Source organism: Anopheles coustani, chromosome 2, assembly GCF_943734705.1.
Source record: "Anopheles coustani chromosome 2, idAnoCousDA_361_x.2, whole genome shotgun sequence".
NCBI classification, from domain to species: Eukaryota; Metazoa; Arthropoda; class Insecta; order Diptera; family Culicidae; genus Anopheles; species Anopheles coustani.
This window is the reverse complement of record NC_071289.1, coordinates 34,731,808-34,743,134: the sequence shown is the minus strand read 5'-3', so window position 1 is coordinate 34,743,134 and position 11,327 is coordinate 34,731,808. Positions and strand designations below refer to the sequence as shown.

Genomic DNA, 11,327 nt, shown 5'->3' with positions numbered 1-11,327 from the left:
ATGGTGGCGGGGGTGGGTGAAATAAAACGGTATGTTTTAGTACTTCCACAATACGAGTTTTTAATAGAACGGGAAAGAGTTACAAGAACTGGACGAGTTGTTGCAGTGGATATGTCGTTAATGTTTTACTATGCATGAAAACCAAACGACTGTACAACCATCAAGCTGAAAAACTCATGTTTAAACTGAATTTGCGTTGCTTATATATCCTCGTCATACATGTTAATTTAACGTGGTTTGTTTTTCTTTTTGATTAAACACACCAATGTTCAAGAAGTACCACATCCAAGCGGATTTAATTCCGATTCAAGCTCTCATCATTCCCTTATACCTAGGGTAACTTGCGATATGAACGGGTAGTAAACGGGTAGGAACTAAACTAGGTACATGCGACATGCCAACCCTGTGGAACCTGCTAACCATATTTCTGTTGACGCTCTTGTCCTTCGTTCTTGCAACGACTTCCAACCTTATCGTCGGCGGTAGGTTGATTCCCATCACCGAGGCACCATATCAGGCGGCGATCTACATTACGGGATCACTTCACTGTGGAGGAGTGGTCATAGCACCTCGCTGGATCCTCACGGCAGGACACTGTGTTGTCTATGTTGGTGGTGGTACAATAGAAGCGAACCAATTCATCGTCCGATACGGAACCGACAATGCTAATGTGGATGGAGAAATGGATGCCTTCGTGGTAGCTATATTCGTGCATCCAGAATTCACTAGAAAGCCTCTGGACTACGACGTCGCCCTGATGAAGATGAGTGTGTCTCATGAAGTCCAGTTTTCCGATCGGGTACGCTGCATACGGATGGCGCCGCCGGGAACTCCCGTCGTAGCAGGCGATACAGTGTTTGTCTCTGGGTACGGTCGAATTGATCCTACAATATCCTCACCTACCGATGACGACCATCTACTGCGTGCCGTCGAAGTAACTGTCGTTGATCGCACGGAGTGTCGGAGTCAGTATCCTGAAGGCGCAATCTCAGTGACGGATACTATGTTCTGCGCAAGCGCGCCGGGAAAAGATGCCTGTGTCTACGATTCGGGAGGACCGGCCGTTCATGATGGACAGCTCGTTGGATTGATCTCGCACGGAGCAGGTTGTGCGGATGCGTCCTTCCCTGGAGTTTACACACTGGTTTCTGCGGTGCGTGACTGGATCGATGAAATTATCGCAAGCAATACTGGGGACGATCCATCGGACGGGCAATGCGAATAAATCTACTAAGACAAGCTGCTAGTAGATAATAATGATGATAATAAACAATTTTGTAGCAAAATAAGTCTAACTTCTTCTACATATGTATGCCTCTTTGACTTTGAATCTTAATAATTCATGTGGATTGTTTAAAAAAATATTACACAGCAAAATTATTCATGCATTCCATTGCAAAAAGAAAAAGTTATTTTGGTTATCATTGGTATCAAAATGAAAATGTTCACGCAAAAGCTTTACTAATACGAATCAGTCACGATTGAGTGTTCGACTTGTGTACCATAAACCTATCGTCTAGAAACATCCCATTGCAGTAGCTCAGTTGATTCAAGGAATTACATCCGTCATGTTGAAGATGTGGATTTCAATATCGTTTATTCTTCTGGCTCTATCCACCATTGCCTCGGCAAAGTCTGGTAGTGGAAAGGTCAACTACATAGTCGGTGGCCAGAAGATTCCGGTCAGCGACGCACCGTACCAGGCGGCCCTGTTTCGGAATTATGCGTTTCACTGCGGTGGTGAGATTGTTGCGCCAATCTGGATCCTCACGGCAGGGCACTGCGTTACCTCCGCCACTGGGGAACTATTTCCCGTCGAGGAATGGCTCGTACGCGTTGGAGCCAATGATGCCAACGTCAACGAAGAACCTGATCAGCCCGTGGACACAGTGTTCCTGCATCCATTTTACGCCCAAGAAGGGGTAAAGCTAGACTACGACACGGCCCTGATGAGGTTGGCTGCACGGTTGCAGTTTTCCGATCAGGTACGCTGCATACCGATGGTACCTCCGGGTACACCGGCCACTACGGGAACGGTTGCAGTCGTCACCGGGTATGGACATTCGATACCGAACTCGGTGGGACCTCCCAGCAGCACGCAACTGAAGGCCCTCGAAGTGGCCATCTTCGACCACGAGGACTGCCAGCAACGGTACGCAGCGATCGGACAAGCGATTACGGACCGAATGTTCTGTGCAGGAGCACCAGCGCAAGGCACCTGCCATTACGACTCTGGCGGTCCGGCTGTTCAAAATGGGCAACTGTTGGGGTTGGTCTCCGGAGGCAGCGTTTGTGCCGCTGATCAGTTTCCCGGAATATACGCTCTGATTTCTACAATGTGGGAATGGATCGAAGGTACGATCGTGGTAAATTCGGAGCATTATCCCCCTGATGGTCAGTGCATTTGAATAATTGAGGCCAAATGTTAAGTGTATTATATAGAGAATGTTGCAATTGTTCGATCCATTAAATTTCATGTCTTCCTTGGAATAAAATACTAGTTGTTGCTACATAGATCCCAATAAAATTGATAATAAAGAGGTCTTTGGTGAAAAAAACCCTCAGTTACCACCTTTGAATTCGAATTCATCTCTTTTGGCTGTTAAACTTCTTCATGGGACATCAATACATCAAGTCCGCTTAGAAATTTGAGCTGAATAAATATAAAGCTTCGCACATATGTTTGTTGGCAATATTGAATGCAAATCATACCAGAGTTTAGATTTCTATGTAAAGAAACATTGAAATGCTTAACATTAGCATTTGTTGGTTAGATTGGTTAGAGAACATAGCCCTTTACGTCAAACTCATATTCGCCATGCAATATCCTAATGCGTCGATAATATCTTACATGGAAATAACAACTGGTGTATCAAATCAATTTCTGGTAATCAAACAGTTGTACTAACTTGCGCCAACAAGATGTTTATATAAATGCACCGTTGCTGTGTATGGCACGTCAGTGTCACGCTATCGTTGGCGCAGAAACCTTGTAGATCCCCTCAAGTCCTTTAGTATAACCATGTTGAAGCAAATCGTTTCCATTGCGTTGGTGCTAACTTTCTGTGCGCTGGAAATCAACGGCAAGCCCAGCAATCGTATCGTTGGTGGAGATATCATCTCGGTCGAAGAAGCACCGTATCAGGCCGCCTTGCTAGTCAACAACAGGTTCTTGTGCGGTGCCGTCATAATCGCACCATCATGGTCCATAACAGCGGCCCGCTGTGTGTATACTCCATCCAAAGTCTTGTTGCCGCCAGGGTTGCTGAAAGTTCGCGCCGGCACTGACGATGCCAACATTGCCTGGGGCATCAACGACATCCCTGTGGCCGGTGTAATTCCGCACCCCAATTTCAACTTTGTCAACTTCAACTATAATCTGGCGCTGCTGAAGATGCAGCGCAACTTCGCCTACGAGCTACGCATCAAGTGCATCAAGCTAGTGGACAGCGACGCAACACTTCCCGAGGACCAGCAGATTGAGGTGACTGGGTACGGAAGCAGCGATCCGACCGTTCCCGCACAAGACGCCAAACTGCGACTGGTCGACGTGACCATTGTGGAGCAGACTAAGTGTTTCCTGCAATACGTTTGGGACGGAGAATTGGGCATCTCGAATAATATGTTCTGCGCGGCCGGGGAAGGTCGGGACGCTTGTCAGTATGATGCCGGCGGGCCAGCCGTATACCAGGACCGCCTCGTCGGTATCATATCGCACGGACGCTACTGTGCGGATCCGGAGCAGCCGGGCATCTACACAAGGATTTCGGCGTTACGCAATTGGATCGACAAAACCATCGAGTCTAATACGCGCAAACAATCGAACGGAAAATGTGTCATTGACAACTGAACGATATGACTATTATTTAGTAAGCCACTGTTTACCATCAATAAACACATACTGTATAATGCATTTATTTGCCAATTTTGCTACGATTAGTTTCAAAATCAATGTAACAAATAACCAATTTTTCCAAACCCAGCTAGAGAGTTTGTCGAGAAAAATAAAAGGGCAATTGCACGATATCATCTTTTCTAATTGTTATGCCACCATACAGCAAATTTTATACCCCAGCTCCCATATGGTATAAAGAGAAACGATGACAATTCCCAAAACGTAGCAAGGGATATTCAAATACACAGCGTACTAATTCGAGTATGTTGTTCGAAAACCTTGTTTTGACGTTTACTTGCTTTTAGTGTTGGATTAGCCCTCTAGTAAGCCATACAGTAGAGTGTTGCTCCGCTATGTGCAAAACTAACTTACAGTCTTCACATCTTTTACAAACAAAAGTATGATTTTTAAATTCAAAATATCGATCAATATCGTATACTACTAACGATGCTTCTGAGAAGCATAATGATCTGTTGCATTTAATCATCCTGCTTGTTAAGTCAATAGATCTTGCTACAGGTTGAACAATTTAAGGTTTTTCAGATCAGAGTCTCTTTAGCTAACCAGATGAACTGTCCCAAATGATTGCAGTGTACTCATTTTGTCTTTCAGATAACATGCATACCAGCTTCAGAATACCAGCTATTAATTTTATATTGGTTCAGGAATGAAACAAACTTATTTGGTAACATTGAGAAGGACATTCGTACTTTTACAACGAAACAAATGTTTTCATTGCTAAAATTAGATACAGTAGATTACGCCAGCCCATGGAATAACAAGAAATACTTCACATTAGTTTCAGTTAGTTGGCAGAGTATAGCTAACATGCGTTTTTATAAACCTAACAATACTGCCTCACAGGCTCAGTCGAATAGGTTAGCGGATCAAACGATGGACAGCTCGAGAACAAACGTTCTGCTGCTTGTTTTAGCCCTTGTTGCCTGCACACGGGCCGAAGGCCGAACAAATCTCATAGTCGGCGGATTCCGAGTGGACATCGAAGAAGTGCCCTACCAGTGCGGCATATTCCGGGACGAACGGTTCAAGTGCGGTGGTACCATCATCGGTCCGCACTGGGTCGTAACAGCACAGCACTGCGTGAATGGCACCCAGCCTCAACGGTACGATGTGGTAGTCGGTGTGAACACACCGAAAGCCGGTCAGCTACTCCCGGTCGATGAAATGTACTTTCCGGCCGACAATCCCGACCAATCGAAATTCGACATAGCGCTGTTCAGGCTCGCCCGCTATCTGGTCTTCGGCCCGACGGTGTCCTGCGTTCCGTTGTGGAACGCGAAAAAGTGGCCCGCGCCCCGTACGGCCGGTTACATTTCCGGCTACGGCGATACCCTCGAGCGCAGCTTAGACTACCAGCTGAAGGCTGCAGTTGTGTCGGTTCTGCCACAGAAGGAGTGCGTCATGTTATATCCGGGACAGATCAAACCCTATAACTTTTGTGCCGGGTTCGAGGGCGGCAAGGTGGACACCTGCCAGGGAGACTCCGGGGGACCGCTGGTGGTGGATGGGCAGCTGGCCGGCGTTACCGTCTTTGGCGACGGTTGTGCCAGGCCACTCGCACCGGGAGTGTACATAGCGGTCAGTTCCTTCTACAATTGGGTACTTCAGATTGTTCAACAACAGAGAGATCGCGACCACAGGATGATTTGTGCCAATAAACGATCCAAAGGATGATAAGGTAGAGTGATGTCATTCTATTGCTTAAAAAACTTTCACAAAACGAAAGATCATCTTTCCTTTTTTACTACTCGAAGAGTTATCCGCTTTCCCACGAATTCGCCTCATTCGGCTGAAAGGAGATAAATAACCGTTACATCGTTGCTCAATATTCCATGAAATTATCATAAATTTATCAAACTACTCTAGGTGCGCAACACTTTTTTTTATCAGTCTCCCAGACACTTTCGAGTCCTTCGTCGAGCATCCTGCTACCTGACCGTTACATAAATTAGCCACTACCCGGAGCCGTGCTTTGGCGGGAACTTTTTCATCGGTGTAGTTGCTGCTACACTTCAGCGAAACTTGTGGAGCAACTTTTCACTTCCTGCAACCCCGGGAAGCGTCAACAATCAAAAAGGACCAAAAAGGACTCGCGATCGATTGAGGTGAATCGGTGCCGGATGAGTCTGGATAAGTGTGTAGGGTACGTTTTACTTGTTTTTTTGTTGTTACTCGAATCAGGATATTGTCATCCGGGGCAAGCGCTAAGGTGCCTTGTCATGCAGATTAATTATTCGGCAGGGGACGGCAGGGTGGTGTGTGCACACAGCATCCGGATTTAGTTGGTCCCCGGGAACCGGATCTCTACCGCAGGTAAACATCGGTTACCTCCCGGCCCAACCCCGGACCATTCTTTCGCTGCACGCGTTTTGCGTTCTCCTTTTTTCCATTGCTCAATCAAGTCCTTGCTCCCTCTGCCTCTGATGTTGCGTATCGATGCCCTTCCGGAAGGTGTCCCCGGTTTGGGTATGGGGTTTTGCCGTACAGCTCAACCTGGCACGTCTGGGTGGAATTGTAGAACTCATCCAAAAAACACTGAAACTCCTAGCGAGAGGACACGTTGCCTGTGATTAGTGTTTTGGTTTGCCGAATTCCAGTTCGGTGTGTTGAATGTAGAACGAGTTTTCGATATTCTGATTTTTTTCTCTTCGTCCTCAATTCAGGTTCCAACGAGGCAACAACATGTTGCGCTTCGGTAAAGTCCTACCGGAGTCGCCTACCATCGTGTGTGTATGTGTTGTTCAAGGTCCTTTTTTCTGAAAGGTTCCGATCGCGCACCGGTACCGAACAACCGTACGCAAACGTTAAAGCAAAACCGGGAGCCCTCTTGCACAACAGGACCTTCCCGACGGTTTTCCCGCTTGCCTCAACTCAACCACCCCACCCTACTCTTCCCCTATCGTTCTGCTGGTAACAATTTTAATGGTAATGAGGGGTAGCGCAGCGTTCGTTCCGAGCGCAACTTCGATGCAATTAAAAGCAAACAGGGGGACATATAACACACACTCTCACACACACACATACGGACATCCGAGGGCATTCCTGTTTCCGGAGCCGGTATTTTCGTACCGTTCCGGCCGCTCCCTCGTGCGACATGCGGAAATGCGCGGGAAATGCGGAAGAAACGAATTCCGGACGAAATGGGTTTGGTTCGTGGGGGAAAACGTGCGTTACGCTTTTTCCTGTGCGTGAATGAAAGGGGAGCGTACGATGGTGATGAACCACGACCACCGGAGTGAGAAAGGAAGACACAATTCCTGTGCATTTCAGTAGGCTTTGCCGGCTAAAAGCCATGAGTTATCGTCATGTGTATCTAAATGAGAAGGCTGTGATGTTGTATATTTGTCGGTATTGGGCCTTAGAAAAAGGGAAAATTCAATCACTCACTTGCGCACGGCCACATATAGTGCAGGAGATTTCCACTGCCGGTAATAAAATCTGTATCAAACAGTACGGTGTGGAGGAAAAAGAAATTGGGCAGAAGAAACACAAAGTGCTGAAGAGGTGCAGTACAAAGTGCTTGGGCAAGATTTGGTTTGATAAAAATAAGGTACGTGAACCGTTTACTTTTTCGTCCTTAATCTTATTTAGTGCCTTATTTTCCTTTATGAGACGAACAAGGTATCCCTTTACCAGAAAGGACGACTCCGAGAGCTACCACAAAATCCGTTGGACGGCACTTTCACGTGCATAAACCTGTATTACGGAGGCAGCAAATGCATACATAATGCAGTTTTATCTCAGAAAAAGCATCCGAGGATATGCAACTTTGTCTTAGAATCCTGAATAATGGTCAGGTTTGATGACGTTCACCGCGTAGGGTTAACCTATCTCACGTTTTTTCTCGTTGAAAGATGTGTTTATTCCTAAGGAAAAAGTCGTTACCAGTATGGGCAGCTTCACCAGACGGAAACTCCGTGCAGAACGGGGTTGAAGGAAAACCGATCGAGCCGCCCGTTGAAAGTCACACAAACAACAAATTGAGGTTAGGTCGAGCCGGCAATTGGCACCGTGCGCGCACCGATTTCGGCCTCGACGGCGGTGTCTCCGGAGCAAATTGGCCCACCAACCTGCCATTCCGAAGCGGGGGGGTGGGTGTTGCTGGGCGAGTGGGTGGGTGATTTGTTCGCAATCGGTTTTCGAAGCGGATCGACACGCGAACGAGCTAAAGGTCGCCCGGACGGCGGGGGGTGGTGGGGCGGTTGTGGGGTCTCGTTATCAGAAATTATTCCACTCGTAATCTGAGCCCGTGTTGCCGGGCGTTGTAAGTTTGTGAGCAGCAGCAGCAGTAGTTGGAAAAATCCACCAACGAGTCAAGGAACGTGGAAGCAGAGGAAAAATCGATCCCTCGCGGAGCGGATGGAGGAACGGCCGGAATCCACCGCGGTCATGATTTGCAGCGAGACGGAGCAGCTGATGGTTTGCTTGCGATTTGAAAGCGCCGCCAGCGACGAGTGTCTATTTTTACCCAAAGCTCCCTTTGACGGGTTTCGGCGTGCAAGCGGAGTTGAATCGCTACCACGAGAGGCCTTCGAAAAATTTGCACTCAAACTGGATGGACCTGGCGTCGCCGTACCACCACCACCGAAAGGAAGATTAGTGTGCCCGGTTTTGGGTTGGGCCGGCTCTTGGCGCTAACGCGATTTCCCGAAGTAACAGGTTAAGGTGAACTACACCGCCGCAAACTGTGAGTGACCATCAGCAGACCGCGGAACGGAACAGTTACCTACAGACCTGGCCACCTTCCGTACCGCAGGCCAAACCACCGCAGGCGAACCATCGAATGAACCCCGGTCGAGGAGGTTCTCCTTCAAACCTTGTGATCGATCGGCTATTATCGGTAGGCAAAAAAGGGGCCACCAGTTGTCGGTTGGCTTGGTTGGGCGCGAAAACGTTCCAATCCGGTGTGAACTTCAACATTGCCTGCCATTGTCAGCCTCCGGGCTTATCCGCAGTTATTACGATTGCATCACGCCTAACCACTTCATCAGTGTGGTTTATGCGATATCGTCGATAAGGAATCCAAACCATTCGGGCACAAAGGCGGCCCATCCGTGCCTGGAAGCTATGGCCGCTTTTGGCGGCCGAAATGTGAGAAGGGTTTTGCAATTGAAAAGATAACGTGACGGTAAGATATGATTATTCTAATGTTTCAATATTATTATTCTCACACCTTGGATGTTTAGGCGGATGATAAAAGTTTCGTTTCAGGCACATTAAGATCCCAATCTCGGGCGTAGAATTATAGCATTTGTATCCATTTACGGGCAACTATCACCTAGTTTTCATCGACTTTCGTGTAGTTTCGAAAACTGTTACGAGGTTATACACAGTGGCGGGTTTGACGGTGCGCGGCCGCGGAGGCCCCGCTCGCAAAGGGCCTGGTAAGATTTATACTGAAACAAATATTCCATAGAATTAATCAATCTTCGTTACTGATCGAGTGGTAATAAATTGGAACGGGGTCAGTCTTACAATAATGGGTAATTTTACTGTGTCCTACAAAACTGACTGCTAACAACCATCACGAAATAATAAAAGGATGGTCTGGTATTTGTTCAGAGTTAAAGAGCAACAGATGATGAATGCCGGCCACATGTAATTGCAACAAAACAGCAAGGTTTTGGAATACATGAAGCATAGGACTAAAACAATGCATACAAAAACTAAAACAGTTTGATCCATCAGAAATTGAGCAATGTTTTTTTCACATGTCATGTTAGATGTTGCCATGCATTTAAAAAAGCTGCATACCATTCGAAATAAAAAATATTATTCCTTCACAAACGAGGTACGTTATTTTTAGGCCAAATTGAAAACTTATTGATTGTAGGATACCAGTAATAGCTAACACAGATTTTGTTAAAAAGGATAGGGTAACGGTACCAATAGTGGCGCAGTTAGTTATGTAACTAACAATATGATGTAATTTATAAGTGTTAGGATCATAATATTTTACGTATGTTAACCGATAATGATCGAAACACGGCTTTACTTCTAAAAAACATTTACTTTCACCGCAAACCACAAAACAACAAACGAAAAAAGCGGTTATTTCTTCCTAGTTGGTTGTTCCTATAATGATGATGTGGTTCCTATAGTTGTGGTATCATGTTCCTATAATGGTGATAGTACTTGGAAATAACCGAATATATTTTGACGGTGATTTATTTTTGAAACATATTTCAAACAGAACGGGAACATTACTCATAAAACAATGCATTTTCTTGGTCATAGATTAATGCATTGGCCTCATAGATCTCTAAAAAACCAACGAATTTTGCAGTTAATTATAGCCTTAAGGAAAGCATGGCATACTTGACAAATTCCTAATAAATCCAGCATATTATTACAACCGGTTTAAAATGTATTAATTTCGGAGCCTTAATTTATTACGGAATGAGAAAGTTTAACTTTCAAACAATCCGCAGAAGATCAAAGAATATTTCATGGAAGAACAAATACCTCCATTGTATTTATTTCGTCGTAAAGCTAGAATTTTATTCCACTACAACCACTATCGGTACTAGCACCACTATAGGAGCAGTAACCCTACAAACAAGACAAACATTTATAATATTTTACGGTATTTCACCGTGTTTACCCCGTTCATTTTACCACTTAGAGCCTTCATGAGAGTAAATCCGCCACTGGAAGTTATACACTTTGAAACCCCTTCGGGCTGTGACAGAGGGTACTTCCCTGGTAGGAAATAAGCTCGAGAAACCTCTGCCCAGCTGGGTCGATCAATCTTACGGACACGAATCTCGAGTATCGCATCCATGTCCGTTTGTTTGATTTGTAACCTAGTTTCCGCAGGCAACCCATCCCGGAGCAGGCCAGCAGTGACTATTTGCTACTCTAACAATGGTGGCCCTTTCATCGCTCGGACGGCAACGGTCTGGAATGCACCCACGTACTCAAACTATCCCCAATTCATCCGTCTTCAGCTTGAATGAATTAGGGAGGGAAATGAAAAAGAAAAGAAGCATCGGTAATTTTAGAGTCCACTTCCTCACTTGTTCGGCAGGAAGCGCGTGGGTCGCCCCACCACCAGTCGCCGGCGTTTGCTGACCGAAGCTCGATCAAAACATGCCTCCCGCCCCGGAAAAGCCACTCACAACCCCGGCGAAACGCACGATGGCATCGACGGCACGTCCAGTTGTCCTCCCGGTGCCCGGTGGCACCGGAATTGGGTTTTGGACGGTAGAATTACGATATTACAGATGCGGTGGGTGATTATGCTTTGCCGGCTGAGCACGCTGCGCTCTTTCGCTATGGTGTAACATCACCAACGCCGCCATTATCATCTGCCCATCCGCTTCATCCGTGGTTCTTTCACTTGGCGTCGCTGGTAAGTGGTGTGGTGCGATTCGTTCCCGGGCACGTCCGGTCCGGTCAGTCCGTCTCC

At 46.4% G+C, this 11,327-nt stretch overlaps 4 protein-coding genes across 4 annotated transcripts; all 4 read left to right on the top strand.

Moving 5' to 3' along the window:
- Window positions 1-394: 394 nt before the first annotated feature.
- On the top strand, window positions 395-1,225 carry LOC131264286 (trypsin-7-like). The gene has a single exon (XM_058266569.1). It carries the CDS (start codon window positions 395-397, stop codon window positions 1,223-1,225), a length of 831 nt encoding a protein of 276 aa, XP_058122552.1.
- A 352-nt stretch (window positions 1,226-1,577) lies between these two features.
- On the top strand, window positions 1,578-2,408 carry LOC131264285 (trypsin-7-like). Its single transcript, XM_058266568.1, has one exon. The coding sequence runs from the start codon at window positions 1,578-1,580 to the stop codon at window positions 2,406-2,408; it is 831 nt and encodes a 276-aa protein (XP_058122551.1).
- A 614-nt stretch (window positions 2,409-3,022) lies between these two features.
- Window positions 3,023-3,850, top strand: LOC131264284 (trypsin 3A1-like). Its single transcript, XM_058266567.1, has one exon. It carries the CDS (start codon window positions 3,023-3,025, stop codon window positions 3,848-3,850), a length of 828 nt encoding a protein of 275 aa, XP_058122550.1.
- Window positions 3,851-4,789: 939 nt separating this feature from the next.
- On the top strand, window positions 4,790-6,615 carry LOC131264283 (trypsin 3A1-like). The gene is made up of 2 exons (XM_058266566.1): window positions 4,790-5,515; window positions 6,580-6,615. The coding sequence occupies exons 1-2, from the start codon at window positions 4,790-4,792 to the stop codon at window positions 6,613-6,615; spliced, it is 762 nt and encodes a 253-aa protein (XP_058122549.1).
- Window positions 6,616-11,327: the final 4,712 nt, after the last annotated feature.

Coding starts and splice junctions, on each gene's coding strand:
- LOC131264286 (XM_058266569.1), top strand. CDS start 395: ATGCCAACCCTGTGGAACCTGCTAACCATATTTCTGTTGACGCTCTTG.
- LOC131264285 (XM_058266568.1), top strand. CDS start 1,578: ATGTGGATTTCAATATCGTTTATTCTTCTGGCTCTATCCACCATTGCC.
- LOC131264284 (XM_058266567.1), top strand. CDS start 3,023: ATGTTGAAGCAAATCGTTTCCATTGCGTTGGTGCTAACTTTCTGTGCG.
- LOC131264283 (XM_058266566.1), top strand. CDS start 4,790: ATGGACAGCTCGAGAACAAACGTTCTGCTGCTTGTTTTAGCCCTTGTT. Junction 5,516..6,579: donor TCAGTTCCTTCTACAATTGG/GTACTTCAGATT, acceptor TCCTCAATTCAG/GTTCCAACGAGGCAACAACA.